At 34.6% G+C, this 21459-nt stretch overlaps 1 protein-coding gene across 2 annotated transcripts in view; it reads right to left on the bottom strand.

Moving 5' to 3' along the window:
* MDGA2 (MAM domain containing glycosylphosphatidylinositol anchor 2) overlaps positions 1–21459 on the bottom strand; it is an 801291-nt gene that overhangs the window by 94596 nt on the left and 685236 nt on the right. For both annotated transcript variants that reach the window (XM_036839763.1, XM_036839756.1), the window contains one exon: positions 16235–16504. In XM_036839763.1, the coding sequence (XP_036695658.1) occupies positions 16235–16504 (270 nt within the window). The remainder of the gene's footprint in view (positions 1–16234; positions 16505–21459) is intronic.

Here is a 21459-nt window from a genome sequence, read left to right on the forward strand (position 1 = left end):
AAAATAGAGTTGGCCCAAGGGCCTTTGCTCACTACTATTCTGTCAAGTATTTGAGACACCTACCAGAATTATATGTCTAGGATTGCTGTTAAAAGTTATTCTATTATAATTTACCACTACAACCATGGACTCATGAAGCAAGAAACATCTTGAGAGATAAAAACTGTATCTCAAATTTATATAGGAATTTACAGTTAAAAAGTACTTCTACAAATATTAACTTATTTTAGTCTTCACAGAAGTTGGAAGGGCAAATATGCAGAGGGATATTACTTGGCTTGAACTGCAAATCTGGAAAGTTAATATGAATATCATAATTAATGAAATAATGCAGACTACTGTCCTTGTCTGGTCTGCAGATCATCCCTCAAAAAGATCCGAATGAATATTTTGTGAGAAGGAAGAGAGGTTACACCATTCACCTAAATATGCAAAGGAAGTTGGCTTTCAGACTGAGAGGGTCTGATCATCCCTACCTTCCTCAATGTATTTTATTTCAGGAATGTTAGGATAAAATGAAATTATTAGAAATCTCTCTTTTCAGAAATATTGCAGCAAATACTCCCAAGGCAGAATACAAAACTATTTTGCTTCATTTTATATTTTAGAAAAACATTTCATTAATACATGGTACATGTCAACTGTCAGTGGGTGAGGCAAGCACACACCAAACTTTCTTGTCATTGGTGAGGGAAGCCAAGGTCGGAGTAGCTATCTGGAGTACCACATTTGGCTATGTCACAATCATCGCTCTAGGCTGATTTTGTGATGCTCTTTTGCTATCCTTTCAAGAGTTATGCCATTTCTTTCATATATCACAACTATGCTTGTTAATGAGCCAACTCTATAATATGTATGTATGTGCTGGCATGGGAAGCACAGACAATTGAGGTTGCAGAAGAAATTCTATAGATCATTAAATTTCACAAAACAGAAGCAGATTCAGAAACAGAAAATGATTAAATATACATGGTGTCCAGTTCCTGGGCTAAGCACAAATCTATTTTGTAGCAAGTGCACTGTTTTATAAAAATGGTGAGTGCATCCCTGTTCTCTGACCATTTCCCCTCGCCCGTCCTATACATCCCACGCCTAAGAAATGCTGCTAGAAAATCAAATCACTGAAGTAGCTAGCAACCATTTATTCATAAACTCAATTGCTAATTCTTATATGGCCCAGAAAGGAAACAGAAATGCTATATGCATTCCCCTCAAATATACATAGATACTTACGAGTCAAGATATGGAATAACCAAAATCTCTGCTTACTTACTAGGGCCCACATTTTTATAAGACTTCAAAACTTTTCCTTTCCTTTTTCTAGGAATCCTCAAAAGACGTCTCACATATAATTCAAAAGCCAGTCACTTTAGGCTTTCCTGCCCTTTCTTTCTCATTCCAGCTTCCATCAAAGGGACAGTCAGAGAAATTCTCCCTTGAGGTTGTGTACAGTGTGGGGAAATTTTATGTAAATCTGAATCACGTAAGAGAAACAGTATGTGAAAAACATACCAGTGTTCAAATTTGAAATAGAATATGCCCAAACAAGGGAAAAACCCCACAGACAATGCAATATTAGAGATTCAATTTATTTTTGTTCAGTTTGGATTTTTCTTTTCATATAGCATGTATATGTCTGTAGATATACAACTTCTCATAAAATTCTCATGAAATGCTTTCCTCTGGGGTCTTCCTCTTTGTAAGCCTGCTTGCAGTGTTTTACCTGTACACAGAAAATATTCTAATTGTGACATTAGGAGAAAGCTTAATCTATGGAATAAAACAGTTCTTTTTGGCTTAAAGAAGAATTGATGCTTGATCTCTCCTAGACAAAAATAAGATTATTAAAGGCACTTATGTGGTTAATTTTTGTTATTTGCCAGGCACCATGCTAACCACTTGCATACATTGTGTTTCTTAATATTCACAATCCCCTGCAGGATGAGAATATTCTTACCATTTTCCTTTTGTGAAAGATGAAAGTGAAGATTAGCGATCTTAAACAAATTGCCCTATAGTAAGCAACTGTGGAGTAACAAAGCTGCATTCTGAATCCGCATCCGAAACCCTTTTTATTCTAACACCCAACGTCTTTGGATAGGGTTGCTCTCTACCATGCATGACTGGCTGAAGGGGTGAGAAGGGCTGAAATCCAGGCTCTGTTTCTGTTGCAACCACTTGTGCCCTGGTATGGGAGTTACAACTGCTTGAAGAAAGGGGCACCTTTTTCCTAATTCACACACAAAGACTGTACAGGCTGGTGGATTTCCTGATAAGATGCTACTCCCAGTAATCTAACAAGGATCCCTACTTCCCTACTCTGCCCATTGTGAGTATGGAAACTTAAACCACAATTTACCCTTGGGACTCAACCAGATGTGACATATTATATCGTTATCTGAAAGTATTATCAAGTCAGGAATTTATAAAGATAAGGATTGACTAAATCTCTAGAATGAGAACTACATGTACTTGTTAAGCATTTAACTCAGAAATAATGAATATATAATAAGCTGCAAATAATTCAGTCTTTCCTAAAGCTTTACGTTCCCTAAAAACTGAAAAGTTCCAAAGTGTCTAAAAGCCTTGGGTTCCTTTAAAGGACCACTGGTTGGGGGGTGTGCACAGAGGGGGAACGGATGGCTGAACTGACCCAGCAGCGCTCAGGCCGAGAGGACTGACTGTTCAGTGGTGCACTTACGAGGCACATTAACTTCCTGGCAAGCACCGCTGCCGCACATGTGGGTGGTCCACCGCCGAATATGAATGTGCGGAATATCATTGAGGCAGGGAGTAAGACGTGTTCAAGTGAGTTGGAGAGGAGCCCCGAAGGTATGCTGTTTATCTTCTAGGAACATTTATTTTCTCCAAAATATATAACTTGAATTAACAAAGTGGATTTAGATGTGAATAAAGGAAACCAGTCATTGAAACTGAATAACTGTGACTCTCTAAGAATAACCAAAAGATCTGTGAATACGACTCTTAGAGCAAGAAAAAGATTAAAGCACAAATAACTGTTCTTATCGTATTGCTAAGAAGCACTGGTCTGGATCTGACTGCAAAGCAAGTATCTGCCTGCAGTTAGATCCTGAGGCTACTAGTAACTGTCATTTTGATCAGTGCTTTAGAAATAGACAAAGTTCATTAGAACGATGAAAGAAGGTGATTTCTTAAGTAACGCTTACGTAAGTAATGTAAAATTATAAGACCTTGGTTATATCCTCTGGTCTGAAATTCAAAAAGAATTTATAAAAAGAAAACCTCTATCGACTTTCTCAACTTACTGCTATGTCACAAAATATCCCTTGAGAAAAGACAACGTATCAAGTTGTGGGCAATTATCTGTGGAATCTCTCACCTGACCATCTTAAGTCTGGTTTCTGGCATGTCTCTGGAATAAGTTTTGCACTGTTCTCATCCATTAATCATCCCTTCAGGGTGATGGACAAAGGCCAAGTGCTTAAATAGACACTTGGAGGTTTGGGATATGGCTTTGATTCCACTGAACTAAAAAGTCCTTTGATTCTTTCACAGATTGATTTTATTACCACCCAATATCTACTGAAAAAATCCAACTGTACTAAGTGCTAAACAGACTCTTAAGAATAGAAATACTAAACATATAATATTCACATACATATGTGTGGATTTCTACATGTGGGTTTCTTTGCTTTATTCTTTTCTGGTGTCAGAGAATATTATAAAAATTCTTTTCTCTCAGGAGAAACTGTGGTTTCGAACCATTTCTTATCCTCTACAAACTGGATCTAATGCCTGCCCAAAATAATATAAGGAAGCTGTGAGCAATAGTTTTGGAATACTGTGTCCTACCCTGTTATGCTGATATCTCTGTCTTCCCTTTATTCTACCCAGCAGTGACGGTCTTGCTTACAAATTAGTAATTCTCCAAAACCTGATTCATATCTTTCTGATTTCACTTGTATACATGACCTTTGTTACCAATATATTGGGTCATTCAATATTCTTAATGTAACAGTCACTATCTCTTAAAGTAACAGATACAGTTGGGCAAAGATGGTAGTGGTTATTTTGGGGAGGAGAACTACTGCGAAGATAACCAGTTTACTGTCTCCTCCTAAAGGAAAGTAATTTAGAGGTTAGGGGAGGAAAAAGGAACAAACGATTCTTGAGGAACAACCAAATGTTTAAAAAATTAACACAATATGGATTAGAAAAAGTATATACATGACAATAGTAAATCAAACAATGCCATTCATATTATGAAACACCTCCTATTCCCAACCCTATCTTATTTGGGAAATATCATTCACTTTTCAGTAATACTTGAGGTACAATTTACATACAATAAAATGCACACATTTTAAGTGCAGATTTCACTGAGTCTAGAAAAATATATATTACTATGTAATTGCCAATCAAGATATAGGAGATTTCCATCACTGCAGAAAGTTACCTTCTACTCCTTTGTAATCAATCAACTCCACCCTCAGCCCCAGCCAAAGAATATAATTTCTATTACTAAAGATTAGTTTTGCATGTTCAGGAAATTCATATAAATGGAATCATAAAGTATGTACTTTCTGTGGCTAGTTATGTTTATTCAATATAATTGTTTTTGAAATCCATCCGTTCATGTATTGTATCAGTTCTCTCCACTTTTATGACTGAGTAAAATTCCACTGCATGAGTAGATTAGATCACAAGTTGTTTATCCAGCTACCTGTTGATGAATATTTGGGTTGTTTCTAGTCAGACACTATTACAAATTAAGCTGCTATTAAAGTTTGTGTATAAATCTCTGTATAGACATACATTTTCATTTCTGTTGAGTAATCATCTAGGAGTGGAATTGCTGGATTACTTGGTAAGTAAATATTTAAGTTTTTGAGAGACTTACAAGCCATTTTCAAAACAGAAATCCCATTCTACACTCCAAGCAAGAATGTGTGATAATTTCAGTGACTATATATCCTCACCTACATTTGCTGTTGTCAGTCTTTTTAACTTTTGTCATTATAATGTGTGTGTAGTTCTAACTCATTGTGTTTTAAATTTCATTTCTCTGATAACAAATGATGGCTACCAGTTTTAATACAAATACTGGTCAATTGTATGCTATTTTGTGCAATGTATATTCAAGTCTCTTGCCAATTTTACTTGGACCGTTTGTCTTATTATTGAATTTTAAGAATTATATACTCTGGATACAAACACTTTGTCACAACATGTATTTCAAATTTTTTTTCCAGCCTGTGGCTTGCTTTTTCCTTTTTCCCTTTTTTTTTCTTTAGACCAATAATTTTTTTAAAAAAATTTTTATTGGAGTGTAGTTGATTTACAATGTTGTATTAGTTTCAGGTGTACAGCAAAGAGAATCAGTTATACACATACATATATCCACTCTGTTTAAGATTCTTTTCCCACATAGGTCATTAAAGAGTATTGAGTAGAGTTCCCTGTGCTATATAGTAGTATATATATACAGTGGAATATTACTCAGCCATACAAAAGGACAAAATAATGCTATCTGCAGCAACATGGATGGACCTAGAGATTGTCATACTGAGTGAAGTAAGTCAGACAGAGAAAGACAAATGTCATATGATATTGCTTATATGTGGACGCTTTTTCCTTTTTTAATGAGGTCTTTTGAAGAGTAGGAAGACTGCAGTTTTAATTATGCTTGTATTATTATTATTTGTATTATTTTTAAATGACTGGTGATTTTTTGGGTTTACTTTCTATTCCAAATTTGCCTAGATTTTCTCCTGAGTTTTCTCCTAGAATTTTACAATTTTAGTTTTTTTATATTTACATCTACAATCAATTTTAATCTTGTGTGTAATGTGAGGTATTGTTTAAGGTTCATTTTTTTAATATGAATATCGAGTTGTTCTAGCACAATTTATTCAGAAGACTATCATTTCCTAATGGATTATGCTGATGACTTTGAAAAACTCATTTGACCATATGTGTATCATCTCTGTGACCTTAGAGGTCTATTCTTGGATCCTTTATCCTGTTTCAATGAACCATGTGTTTATATTTATACAAAAACCACACTATCTTGATTACTGTGACTTTACAGTAAGACTTGGAACAGGGTAGTGTGAGTCCTCCAACTTTGTTCTTTTTCCCCTTCCACATAAGTCTAGCTATTGTTAAGCCTTAGCTTTCCAAATAAAATCTAGAGTCAGCTCTTCAATTTCTATAGAAACAAAAACAAAAACAACCATGCTGGGTATTTTGCTGGGATTGCAGTGAATCTGTAGATCAATTCGGAGACAATAAGTATGAAAACAATATTGATTCTTCCAAAATACTAACTTGGTATATTTCTCCATTTATTTAGGTTCATTTCCCTCAGCAATTTTAAAATATTTTTCAGTGTATGTCTTGTGCATATTTTATTAAATTTATTTACACTTTGATGTCACTGGAAATGGTATTTTTTACCCTTCAGTTTCAAATTTTTGTAGCTATTATACAGAAATATGATTGATTTTACATACTAATTTCATACCCTATGCTCTTGCTAAATTATCTTAATTCAAATAGATTTTCTCATAGATACTTTAGCATTGTCTTCAAAAACAACCACATAATCTGTGACTAGAAGTAACTTTGCTTCTACCTTCCTGATTTTTATGCATGTTATTTACTTTCCTTGTGTTATTGTAGTGGGAAGGACTTGCAGTACAATATTTGTGACTAATGAGAGTGGGTATTTTTGTTTTGCTCCCAAGTTTAGAAGGAAAATGTTTGATCAGCGTTTTATCTATCTTGGTGAGTATTCCATGTGCACAGGTAATGATGTGTAGTTTACAACTTTGGGCATGATAATCTACAAATATCAATTTAGTTTGCTTGTAGTATGGTTCAGATCTTCTAAAACATTAGTGATTTTCTGGGTACATATTCTATAAATTATTCATAGATGGATGTTAAAACCTTTAGTGTAATTATGAGTAGATTATTCCTCCTGGCACTTCTTTATTTATGAATTTTGAAGCTCTATTATTAGGTGCACACATATTTATATCTGTAAAATCTTCCCTATAAATTCCTCTTTTACTATTATTAAATGTCCCTCTTTAACTCTTAAAATTTTCTGTCTTGAAGTCTATTTGTCTAGTAATAATATAGCCATGTCAGCTTTCTTATGTGCTCTTTGCATGTTATGTATTCCTCCATCCTGTCCTTTCAGATTCTTTGTGTCTTTGTATTTAACATGTGTGTCTTGTAGATAGCAGTGTCTATCTTGTAGACAGCTTGCTTTTTTGTTGTTTTTTTAAAAATCCAGTCTAATGATTTCTGACAACTGAAGTGTTAAGTTCATTTACATTTCATGTCATTATTAATATAATTGGGTTAAAGTCTATCATCTTGCTCATTGTTTTCATTGTCCCTTCAGTGTTTTTGTTGTTGTTGTTCACCTGTTATCTTTTCCTCTGATATTTTGAGTAAATTTGAATGTATTTTAGTTTCTTCAATGCACCACTTTTTTTTTGATATTTATTTATTTAAACATCTTTATTGGAGTATAATTGCTTTACAGTGGTGTGTTAGTTTCTGCTTTATAACAAAGTGAATCAGCTATACATATACAGATATCCCCATATCTCTTCCCTCTTGTGTCTTCCTCCCTCCCACCCTCCCTATCCCACCCCTCTAGGTGGTCACAAAGCACCGAGCTGATCTCCCTGTGCTATGTGGCTGCTTCCCACTAGCTATCTATTTTACATTTGGTAGTGTATATATGTCCATGACACTCTCTCACTTTGTCCCAGCTTACCCTTCCCCCTCCCCGTGTCCATAAGTCCATTCTCTAGTAGGTCTGTGCCATCATTCCCGTCCTGCCCCTAGGTTCTTCATAACCAGTTTTTTTTTTTTTTTTTTTTTTAGATTCCATATATATGTGTTAGGATACGGTATTTGTTTTTCTCTTTCTGACTTATTTCACTCTGTATGACAGACTCTAGGTCCATCCACCTCACTACAAATAACTCAATTTCGTTTCTTTTTATGGCTGAGTAATATTCCATTGTATATATGTGCCACATCTTCTTTATCCATTCATCTGTCTATGGACACTTAGGCTGCTTCCATGTCCTGGTGATTGTAAATAGTGCTGCCATCATCCAAAAATCCACAAACAATAAATGCTGGAGAGGGTGTGGAGAAGAGGGAATCCTCTTGCACTGTTGGTGGGAATGTAAATTGATACAGCCACTATGGAGAACAGTATGGAGGTTCCTTAAAAAACTAAAAATAGAACTACCATATGACCCAGCAATCCCACTACTGGGCATATACCCTGAGAAAACCATAATTCAAAAAGAGACATGTACCACAATGTTCATTGCAGCAATGCACCACTTTTTAAAAAACTTTTTAGAAGTTTTTGTATGGCAAAAACTATGCAACTTTAACTTACTGATTGTATTTAGAGTCAATATTGTATCACTTATTATATTACACTTCACATTTCATGCTTCTCTGAGGTCTTTATTTGCTTCTCAGTTCCTACTTCACAAATGTTATAAATTTAGAACAATACAACTCAAATTAATCCCATCATTTGTGCTATTGCTGTAACATTTTGGTTCGTGATATGTTATAAACCCTAACTTATAATGTTATTATTTTTGCTTCAAACCAAGGATTGACAGACTTTTCCTCAAAGGGCTAGATGTAAATATTGGGTTGGCCCAAAAGTTCGTTTGGGTTTTTCAGTAACATCTTACGGAAAAATCTGAACGAACTTTTGGGCCAACCGAATATTTTAGGTTTATGAGCCATATGGTTGCTGTTACAACTACTCACCTCTCCTGTTGTAGCATGAATGGAGCCATAGACAATACGTAAGCGAGTGAAGAAAGCTATGCTGCAATTAACCTTTATCTATAAAAACTGTTGGCTGGTCCCCAAGCTGTAATTTGCTGACCATTGTTTGTACAGCTGTTTATTAGGGAAATTACAAAAAATTTTATCTTTACCCACCTATTTACTGGATCTGATCATCTTCATTCCATTTTTTCCCCATGTTTATTGAGGTATAATTGGTATACAAAAAAAGTGCATATAATTAATGTAATACAATTTGGTAAATTTAGACATATGTATACCTCCTGTTACTATCACCACAATCTAGGTAATAAATATATCCATCACCTCCAAAAGCTTCCTTGTGTTCATGTGTGGGTGTGTAGGTGTGTATGTTAAGAGCCCAGAAATAAACTCACTCATATATGGTCAACTGATCTTCTTCAAAGGTACCGAGAATACACAACGGAGAAAGGACAGTCTCTTTAAAACATGATGTTGAAAAAACTAAATATCCACATTAAAGAGAATGAAATTGGACCCATGTCTTTCACCATACACAAAATTTAACTCATAATGGGTTAAAGATTTGAACATAAGATCTGAAAACATAAAACTCACAGAAGAAAACATAGGAGAAAAGATTCTTTATTTCTTTTTGTAGATCCTGGTTTCCACTGATAACTTTTCCCTTTAATATGAAGAATATCTTTTGGCATATTTTGTGGTACAGCTTTACTGACTACTAATTCTCCAGCTTTCATTTTTCCAGAAAAATATATTTGTTTGACCCTATTTTAAAGCACATTTTCACTGGAAATAAAATTACTAACTGACAGTATTTTAAAGATGTTTAAAGATTTAAAGATGTGTCATTGTCTTCTAGCTCACATTGCTTCTAATGAGAAGGTAACTGTCATGCATATCATCACAATATCATTTTTATTCTGGCTGCTTTGAAAACTTTCTGTCTTTGGTTTTCTGCAATTGGATTATGATGTGTCTAGGTGTGATTTTATTCGTATTTTTTCTTGGTTTGTGTTCCATGATATGACTGGATCTGTGGGTTTGAAAAACTTTTTTTTTTTTTTTTGGTCCCATTCTCATTCTTTTCTAGAACATCTGGAACTTCAATTGCAATTATTTTAGGCCATTTTTCATTATCTTCCAGGTCCTTAGGTCTCTTTTCTTTAGTCTTCAATCTTTTTTCTATCTAGCAGATTGTCTCAGCTCTTTCAATTTGTCTTCAATTTCACTGACCCTTCTACCTTTTCCAATATGTTGTTCATTCCATCTAGGTAATTTTTTCATTCCAATTATTATATACCGTTTTAGTTATAGTATTTGCATTTGGTTATTTTTTAAAGGATTTTTTCCATCTGCTGAAATTTCTTATGCATTTGCTCATAAATACTGCATTTATCTTTAAATCTTTGAACATATTTTCCTTTAATACTTTGAAATTATTATAACAGCTAGGCTTTGCTATATCCAACAACTGGGCCATCTCAGGGTTAGTTTTTAAAAGACCACTGTTATTCTTTTTTTTTTTAGTTTATTTTTTAAATTTATGTATTTATTTTTGGCTGCATTGGGTCTTTTTTGCTGCGCATGGGCTTTCTCTAGTTGCGGCGAGCAGGGGCTACTCTTCGTTGCGGTGCATGGGCTTCTCATTTCGGTGGCTTCTCTTGTTGCGGAACATGGGCTCTAGGCATATGGGCTTCAGTAGTTGTGGCACACGAGCTCAGTAGTTGTGGCTCGTGGGCTCTAGAGCACAGGCTCAGTAGTTGTGGCGCATGGGCTTAGCTGCTCTGTGGCATGTGGGATCTTCCCAGACCAGGGCTCGAACCCATGTCCCCTGCATTGGCAGGAGGATTCTTAACCACTGTGCCACCAGGGAAGTCCCATGACCATTGTTATTCTTGACTAAGGGTAACATTTTCCTATTTTCCTTGCATGTCAGTAATTTTTATTATTTATTGAGCATTGTTAGTAATTACCACTACATTATTACATTGTAATGTATAATACATATTATATAATATATTATAGATAACTGGACTATGCTCTCTTCCTCTAAAGAGTGTCGACGTTTATTCTAGTAGGTAATTCAGCTACCTGCTAACCACCTCAAACTTTTGTATTCTGCCTTTTTACATTTTATTAGGGTGAGATGTATGGAGAACGTAGAGACTTGCTCTTACAAATTGGTGGAACTCTACTTCCAAATTCTACCTCCCCATGAATCTTATCAGGGCTTGGTGTTAGCCTTTGTTTGGGAGTATCTAGAATAAGCCTTTATTCTCAAGCAAGGCCCTGACTCCTAAGGCTTAATCATTCTGATATCTCAGCAGGATGTTCAGAATTTTAAGAAGGTATATCCTATTTTGCTAAGCTGAAAATTCTAGCTTTCTCCATCACTGCTTGAACTCTACTGTCACTTTTCTGCTCTGAACCTGATATAGAAGAGTGTGCTAAGCCTCAACAGTTTCACCTTATCTATGCATCCCATTCCTCAGGTAAGGACTAGGATGGAATCAACACAAACTCCTGTAAGCCTTCCTCTAATCAGCCCTTTCTGCTCCAGTCTCTAAAATATTGTATAAATTAGATTCAATATTAAAGTAAATATTTCGGTAAAATTTTTGCTAAGTGATAGTATTAACTTCCTTAATTAATATTTACATTTTTATTTCTACTTTTTTAGATTCAGCATGGACTCATCTACATTTTACCTAGCTTAATTATCCAAAAATTCCTTTAGAACCACTAATAAAAGAGTTACTGAGGTGTGTCAAAAAGAGCTTGAATTTACAGTCAGAAGATACACATTTTACTTTTGGTTTCCTTAGCCTCTATTAGCTTACCTATCATACAAGGGTGATATCGCTTCTTCTACACACATAGCAGAATTGTTTGAATGAAAAGAATACAAGTGGAATCACTTTGTACACCGTAGAATACATTAAGAGTTGTTAGGACATATAATGCATTTTCTGCTCTATAGTTTTAACATAACTGTAATTCATAAGGCTGGCTGAAACACTGGGATCCTGTTAGTCTATCTGTTATCATCATAAGTGAAATTCTAATAAATTTAACAGAATTTTGGCTCTGAAAAATATTTGACATTGAAGTTTTTTGCCTTTTAGAGTTATCACAGGGAATTTTATTAGACATTTTTCCATTAGTTCATTTGCTCTTACTTCTGATAGTTCTAATGATTTTTCTACAGTGTTATGCTGTTCATGTTTAGACATTCATAACAAACAATTATCCAGCTGAATAGCACAAACATATGCATTGCCAGAGAATAAAATACATTTTCTATCTGATTACTACATAACTCAATCTGACTTTAGAAAACAAGAATAAAACATTTTGATTTGGAGTCAAATTTGACTTGGTTGTTATTTCATCCTTTTCATTCTTTAGAACTAAGTAATGCTAGAGTAATCCAACAGCCTGTCTTAAGCATATCACAGTTCTCAGTCACCCTGAATTTCTTTACATCCACTGGGTGATAGCATGTGCTCCCTTTCATAAAAATGTCTCACTCTTGCTTTATTTGTTCTCTAGGATCTGTCTAATTTTGGTTAGGTGTCTGACCTGCTGGTGCTGAATATGGAGAAAACAGTAGTTCCAAAATGTCCATCTGAATATTGTAATATATCAAAAGAAAAGTAGAGGATGCACAATCCCAGTACAAATACTTCCAAATTAGAGGTGAAAGCAACCGTCACAGGCAAATTTTTGTTTGTAAAACCCTATTTGCCATGTTTATTGAAAGGGATTAAACTATGAGGAATTTCTTTAACTATTGCCATAGATAAAACAGTTTCATATGTAGGTTGTATTTAAAAGTACTCCTAGCAGCAGGTAATGTTGATACATGTGGCAGACTGAACCTAAGGTGACTCCAGTGATTTCTACCTCTGTTATTAATGTCTTTGTGTATAATTCTCTCCCATGGAGGGTGGGAAAAAACTGTGATGAGATGTTCCTTCAGTAATTAGGTTATGTTATATAAGATTCCATCTTAACAGACTAGAGCTAGAGATTCTTCCTCATGGCTTGATGAATTAAGCAGACACGTTGGAAAAGCACATGTGACAAGGAATTACAGGTGGTCTCTAGGACCTGCAGAAATATTCTAAGACATGAGAGTGGCCTTCAGCCCAAAACCAGCAAAATGCTAGGGCCCTCTATCATGCAACTAAGGACATTAAATCTTTCACTAACCTTACATGATCCAGGATAAGCTCCTTCTCTCAAAATCCTTAACTTAATCATGTATTGCCACATAAAGTGATATTCACAGGGTTTGGGGATTAGGACATGGATTTACCTTCTTGGGGGACACTATTCAGCCCACTACGTATTTTCAACTTGAACTGCTCTTTCACCCTCATTCTTTTCCCATTAAAAAATAATTTTCAGTAAGATTCCTTCCATTTAATCATTCACTCTTAGCCATCCCTCTATCTATTCCATCATCCCAGATTTACTGGTTTTCTTTTCTGGATCAAGCTGTGCGCTAGGATCTAACCTAGCATGTTATTCACTCGTATCTGTAATGTAATGAATGTGCCTAGACGTTTTGAAGTCTTTAAAAACATTTTTTCCAAATGTTAATTTGGAGCATTTGAACCTGTGATAAAGTGAAATTCATGCTCCAGTTGAGTGATCTGCTAAATAGTACAGAACTATTTATTAATATAGAAATACTTATGTCTATGTATTTATACATATATACTTGGAATTGCACATTTACAAGTGGACTTATAATAAATTAATATGTCACATTTATTTATAGAACTTGTAAAAATTCTCCCACAGAAAAATATGATAAATGGTGTTCGGGTTCCTGCCATAGTTCACAAAGGCTTAAAACACAAAAAAACTAGGCTTAACTTCACTATAACAATACTAGTAAATAAAATAAATGAAAGTACACAGTATTTTGTAGTATTATAGCTAATATTCTCTAATATGGACAGTGCACAACAAGCTAGGTTGGTCACTCTTCCCCAAATACCTTTGCTTACTATCTTCTTTTCCTTTCCAGGAAAATATTCTCACAACCCCTCTGACTTCTTGGTAAACACAACCCCACTCTCCTACCCCCAAACACCCACACACATTGCATACTCATGATATAAATGAAGAAAACACATCCGAACTTTTGAGCTTTCCCGGGAGCTAGAATACATATAGACATGAGGGCTGCCATTGCCTTTCAGTTCAATTCTGTACGTTTTGATGTGCAGTCAGATCAAGTCCACTTTCAGGACATTTAGGACAAGCAAGTGGAAGAGTTTAAATTCTTAAATTTGGTACAATAGTTATAACTATGAAAATTTAAATGTTTCTTAGTTAATTTGGGCCTCAAGGAAAAAGAATTGTCTTCAAAGAATTGTCTTCAAAGATCTGTTTTGTGGGTAAAGAACATATGCATAATAAATATATGAATCCTTGCATATATTATATTCTCTAGTTCTCTTCTGCATAGCTTCAAAGAGTTTTGAATTATGGGAAATTGATAAGGATTACTACTAATTCTGGTATGTTTTAGTAGAAAAGTAAATAGCCTTTCAAAGTTTCTTCCAGATGTCTGATTCTATGGAATCATTGATTTCTTTATATATTTTCCTGAATTATACTGTATTTGGAATTCAATCATTTCTTTTTCTCTTCTTCAAAATTTTATTAGATTTTATGTGGAGATCTTGAAACAATGAGGTTGACCTGGAGATTGAAAAATGCACACTAGAAACAAATTAATGCACGGGGCTGTTTCCTCTCCCTCTATGGGGCAATCCACAACAGGTTTATTCCTTTCTTCAACTACTGAAATCTACTTACTGCACCCCATGGATCTGGAATGGGAGAATGGAGCTAGTGTTTACTCTGGTCTCAGCTTGTCTTCTAGCTCAAAAAATAGGATTTGGATCATATAATAGAGAACAAATGAAAATCTTGCAGAGGCAGCATGGTCTAAACCAGTCAAAGTTAGAAAACAGTGTCACCCGAGAAAATCAGAATGTGTATAAAGCCAAAAAGATTGAAGAAAGGGGTTTAGTTAATTTTATGGAGTATTTTTATTTTGGAGGGTTAATGAAAGAAAGTAAAGTGCTCCATTTGCACCAATATGTGAAAAACAATTGCCTTTGAAGGATTCTTATTGTTTGGGATAATAACATATAAATAAGGAATGAAAGTATATCATGCCATTTAAATTACCCCATAGAGTAATAGATTACATTCTCTTACCCTTGTAAATATTCCTAGGAAGAAAAATTAGATCACCATGTAAGTAATTGTCCTAGGGATTTTTTATTTCGTTTTAATAGTTCACTTTAAGTATCAAAGTAGAAAAACCTTAAGTTCAACTGAATGTTAATAAAAGAGATTGCAAAACCAAGAGGTGGCAAGATCCAGCAGAGAGGATGTCTTCACATTCTTTGGTTAGTCAATTGTATTTTATCCACCTAATATCCCACTTCCGGAAGCAAAAATGTCTCAAGGCAATCCACATTAGAGAGTTCTCTTATGAGTAAGAACTTATTAATAAGAATTTATATTACCAATGAACAAGATTTAATTAATTCTGAAACATTTTAATCATGATTTTTATGATTGCTTTCCAGATAACATACAATGTCCAGTTTCTTCTTTTAGTAGCATAAACACTATAACCGTTTCAACTAATCTAGAACAAAATAATAATGAAAAGGAGTATATCCTTTTAATGTATGCCTAAACCCTAACTCAAAAATTACACAGATTTACTTTAGATTACCAAAATAATTTAAATAAACATGTATGATTTAATACAGATTTAATATTTCCTTAAATACATTAAAAGATAATGATATCAAAAATGATAATTCTCTCTAATTCATTGTATACCAGATACAACTATATTGATTTCCCTTTGAATATCTGTGGTCCTATGGTAAGCCAGGGACAAAATGAAGATTCACCATACATTAAGAGGTAATAAATAAATAAACAAGAAGAAGAAAGAAAGCACTCTCTACCATCAAAACAAGAGCAGGTATTGGATTGCAAGGGATTTTAAACTTGCAAAAGAAAACATGTATTAATATTTGCAATTTGATCTAAATAAAGCTAGTTAAGAGTTGTCACTTTATTACTGAAACACTCAACATAACCAACCTCGTCACCAACTCTATTTGAATTCACATAAACTTCTAATTTTATAGGCACATAAACTATCTTAACTACTAAAATAGACTTGCCTTGAAAATAAATGAGTAGAAGCTCTAAATATGAACAGTCAAGCTGTTCATGGTATGCTCCATGGATCTGCAAAATGCTTTCATTCTTATACTGACATAAGCCTAAGCTCCCATGATCTAAAAAAAAAAAAAAAAAAGCAAAATATTCAGCATCTTACCTGTAACAAGAAAGCTGCATCTCCCTGCTCCAGCTTCATTTATGATGCTACAATTATAAACCCCATAGTTTTCGTTGGAAAGACTCTTCACCGGGTACTCTGTGTATTCTTGAGAGTCAAATTGACCCATCCGTAATAATTTGTTTCCCAAGCGCCACTCATAGGTCAGCACCCGTATTGGATAGGCTCTCAGGACCCTGCAGCTCATAGTGACACTGCGGTCTTGTCCTTGCCGGATTTCCAGAAATGCTGGTTCCACAGCAGGAGGATCTGTAGAAAAGAGATATTAAAACAGATAAAATATGTGGTTTGCAATAAGCCAGTGGCTACTCTTACTGTGAGAAGCTATTTTCAAGAATACATCTAGCAACAGGGAAGGAATATTAAGAGGTGGGTGGAGAACATATTTAGGCCTGGGAATTTCAGCTTGGGTAGGGAAATGTGATTCCTGAGTGTGGGCAATGAATAAACTCATAGCTTTAAAAAAGCATTTGCAGGTGAAACTAAGCAGAGTTTATTTTTTCTTTCTAGTTGCTTCCCAGAAAAAAATGTCATAAGTATGTTTGGTTTATACTGTTAGCAAGCAAATGATGTTCTGGGTATAAAAGCAGAGTATCCACACTAACATGAAATTCTGAAGCAGATGAAGCCATTGGTTCAAGTCAGTGAATTCTAATTATCCCATATGAGGCTCAGTCCTTGGGCTTCTGGATACCAATTATTTAATAAAATGGGTAACACAAGTATATAAATTTATTTTCTAAATTATTTGGTCAGAAAGAATTTGACTGCAAGTCATAATATTCATGCGTAAACCTTAAGCAAACTTTGCAAATTACACCACAGGTGGATATGGATTTCAACCCACTGCAGTGACTCATTTATTTGGCTTAATTGTGACGGTTTTCCCCATACAATCAAAACTTGCTACGTTAGGTACCTAACCTTTTTGTTTTTGATGGGAAGATTTCCAAAAGGTGTTACACATTTCTCTCATTAGGGTATGCAAAATGCAGGCCTTTTCTTAATGATGACTCCCAATTGTCATAATAAATAACAATTATTTCCTGGGCTCTAATGACATGGTTCATTTGATCAAGGAAATTGTGTGGGACCACTCAGGATTTTTTGCACTCAGGATTGCTCTGGGCAACAATATCCCATCCTTGACTAGATGTGTATGGCACCCTCTTGAGTTGTGCAGTATAAAAGCTGTACAACTCTACCTGGAAGCCCTTCCTTCAGGATGCTAAAAGGTTTTAGGACTACCACACCAAATGTGCCATCTGATATTCTTTACATGTCATTCCATCTACTTTTTATAATATTGCTCTCCTTTCTCATAGCCAACATATTGACTGATCCTTCTTGCTTCTTTCAACAAATATGTTTAAGCTACATAAGAATTTTAATTTTATTCATAAATTCAATTTTTGAGCCCTCCTTATATAAGTGCTAAGAATAGAAAAAGAAATGAACAAGAAAAAAATCCTATCTGCATGTAGTTTATGGTCTAACACAATAGGCAGACATTTAAATAGCTAATTTAAAAAACTGAAGTACAAAAAACAATTCTAGGGTAGAAAGTGAAGAAGTGAATAACACTATGAGGATTGACCAGGCAAGGAATGTGATACTTGAACTGTATATCCCAGGATATATAGGAAATGGTCAGGTGGGTGAATAGTAAGAGAGGACATTCCCGGTAGAGGGGTAAGTAGGTGCAAAGGTAAGGAGGAGACAGGGAGAACAGGGTGTTTAGGGAAGTATAAGTAAATAGCATAACTGATGCATAAAAGGTGCATGAAGGCTTGGGAAGAAATAAAGATGAAAAGAAAAGCAGAGGCTCTATCAAGGATCCTTGAATGTCATGTTATGGAGTTTGAATTTTATCCTGTTGGTACTGAGGGTCTTTAAAAATTTTTAAATAAAGGCTTTATATGATTAAACCAATCTTTTAGAAGGCATAGTGTGGCAGATAGGAGGAGCATGAACCTCAAAGAGAGGAAACTCAAAGAGAAGGCTTGAACTAAGGCAATGTCATGGGACCATAAATGATGCCTTAGACAAGAGGGGGATGAGTGATGAAGACAGGGAAGAAAGGAGGGGTAGTTTGGAGTTTGGTGGACATGTTGAATTTGTGTACCCAAGCGCTTCTTTATTTCCAAACATATGGTTATATTTTATTTTCTCTTTGTTTTGATTTTGTGCTTAACTGAATCATATTCAGAGAAAACAGTTCATATATATTCAATCATCTGAAATTTGTTAAAACTTGTTTTATCTCCCAGAATATGATCGATTTTTATCCTGTTTGTGCTTGCAAAGAAGGAGTAGTCTGTAGTTTTGGGATGTGATGTGGATCTATTGGGTTAAGTCTGATAACTGTGTTGTCCATATCATTTATATAGTTGTTAGGGTTTTTTTTTTTTGCCGCATTTATTCTACTTGGATTAACTTAGAAGAAAGTGTTGTACTCTTCTAAAAGGGTAGTAGCTTTTAAAAATTTTCTTCTTGTAGTTCTGTCTCCTTTTTGCTTTACATATCTTGAGGCAATGCTATTCATTACATACAAATTTAAATCAGCTTTATGTTATTGATGATCTGAAACTTTTATCTTTGTGAAATATCTCCTTTATCTCTATTAATGTTTTGTTATTTAAAACTCTATTTTGTCTCATATTAATATAGTTACCTTGGCTTTCATTTAGTTAATATTTACATGTTATGTCTTTTCCATCCTTTTATACCTTCAGTAACCTTATATTTTACTAGTATCTCTTTTAAACAGCACGTTGTTATATTCTATTTTTTCAAAAAAGTCAGACAATCTTTTTCTTTTACCCAGAGTACTTAGCACTTTATTCATTTCAGTTTAATATACTGATATATTTGGGTACAAGTGTTTCCTGTTGTTTTATTCTTTCTGTTTGTTTTGTGTTCTTTCTTTCTTTGTTTTCTTTGTATTAATGGATTATATCATTATTCTAACCTTTTTCCTGCTACTAGTTGGGAACTTAACTGCTCTGTTTCTATTATTTTATTGATTGTCTTAAAGCATGCAACATGCATACTTAAGTTATCCAAAAACATCAATTAATACCTTTACCATCCTTTTAGACAAAATAAGAATCTTAGAACACTTTGTTCCTTTTATTCCTGTTCTGACATATTTTACTGAGTCATGAACTTTAATTCCCTCATTTTTTTAAAATTTATTGGACATTATCATACTTTATACTTGCACATTTTTTAAATTACCCAGATATACGTTAGCTTATTTGCCCTTAATTCCTTCTTTCATCACAGACCTTCCAAATCTGTGATCACTTTCCTTTCGCCTGAAATATAGCATATTGAATTATCTTTAGTAGACTTTCTGATGTTGAATTTCAAAAAATATATATTTTACCTCATTATTTTTTTTTTAACATCTTTATTGGAGTATAATTGCTTTACAACGGTGTGTTAGTGTCTGCTTTATAACAAAGTGAATCAGTTATATACATATACATACATATCTCTTCCCTCTTGTGTCTCCCTCCCTCCCACCCTCCTATCTCACCCCTCTAGGTGGTCACAAAGCACCGAGCTGATCTCCCTGTGCTATGCGGCTGCTTCCCAGGAGCTATCTATTTTACGTTTGGTAGTGTATATATGTTCATGCCACTCTCTCACTTTGTCCCAGCTTCCCCTTCCCCCTCCCCGTATCCTCAAGTCCATTCTCTAGTAGGTTTGTGTCTTTATTGCCGTCTTGCCCCTAGGTTCTTCATGACCTTTTTTTTTTTTTTTTTTTTTTTTAAGATTCCATATATATGAGTTAGCATACGGTATTTCTTTCTCCCTTTCTGACTGACTTCACCCTGTATGACAGACTCTCGGTCCATCCACCTCACTACAAATAACTCAATTTCTTTTTTTTTATGGCTGAGTAATATTCCATTGTATGTATGTGCCACATCTTCTTTATCCATTCATCTGTTGATGGACACTTCGGTTGCTTCCATGTCCTGGCTATTGTAAGTAGAACTGCAATGAACATTGTAGTACATGACTCTTTTTGAATTATGGTTTTGTCAGGGAATATGCCCAATAGTGGGACTGCTGGGCCGTATGGTAGTTCTGTATTTAGTTTTTTAAGGAACCTCCATACTGCTCTCCATAGTGGCTGTATCAATTTACATTCCCACCAACAGTGCAAGAGGGTTCCCTTTTCTCCATACCCTCTCCAGCATTTATTGTTTGTAAATTTTTTGATGATGGCCATTCTGACCGGTGTGAGATGATATCTCATTGTAGTTTTGATTTGCATTTCTCTAATGATTAATGATGTTGAGCATTCTTTCATGTGTTTGTTGGCAATCTGTATATCTTCTTTGGAGAAATGTCTATGTAGGTCTTCTGCCCATTTTTGGATTGGGTTGTTTGTTTTTTTGATATTGAGCTGCATGAGCTGCTTGTAAATTTTGGAAATTAAATCTTTGTCAGTTGCTTCATTTGCACATATTTCCTCCCATTCTGAGGGTTGTCTTTTCGTCTTGTTTATGGTTTCCTTTGCTGTGCAAAAGCTTTGAAGTTTCATTAGGTCCCATTTGTTTATTTTTGTTTTTATTTCCATTTCTCTAGGAGGTGGGTCAAAAAGGCTCTTGCTGTGATTTATGTCATAGAGTGTTCTGCCTATGTTTTCCTCTAACAGTTTTATAGTGTCTGGCCTTACATTTAGGTCTGTAATCCATTTTGAGTTTATTTTTGTGTATGGTGTTAGGGAGTGTTCTAATTTCATTCTTTTACATGTAGCTGTGCAGTTTTCCTAGCACCACTTATTGAAGAGGGTGTATTTTCTCCACTGTATATTCTTGCCTCCTTTATCAAAGACAAGGTGACCATATGTGCATGGGTTTATCTCTGGGCTTTTAACCTCATTCTTAAAAGATATTTTCCTTGTACATAGGATTATAGGTTAGCAGTTATTTTCTTTCAGCACAACAGGATATAATTCCATTGTTTTCAGATGGCCATTATTGCTGTAGAAAAGTAAGCTCAAAGTCTCATACTTTGAAGTGAACATCTTTTTTTCCTCCAGCTACTTTCAAAATCTTTTTGCTTTGATGTTCTACAGCTTCAATATAATGTTTCTAGGTATAGATTTCTTTTTACTTATAGTTTGGAATTTGCTGGGCTTCTTAAATCTCTTGATTTAAGTTTGGTGTCCATCATTTAGGAAA

Source organism: Balaenoptera musculus, chromosome 2, assembly GCF_009873245.2.
Source record: "Balaenoptera musculus isolate JJ_BM4_2016_0621 chromosome 2, mBalMus1.pri.v3, whole genome shotgun sequence".
In the NCBI taxonomy this organism is placed as follows: domain Eukaryota; kingdom Metazoa; phylum Chordata; class Mammalia; order Artiodactyla; family Balaenopteridae; genus Balaenoptera; species Balaenoptera musculus.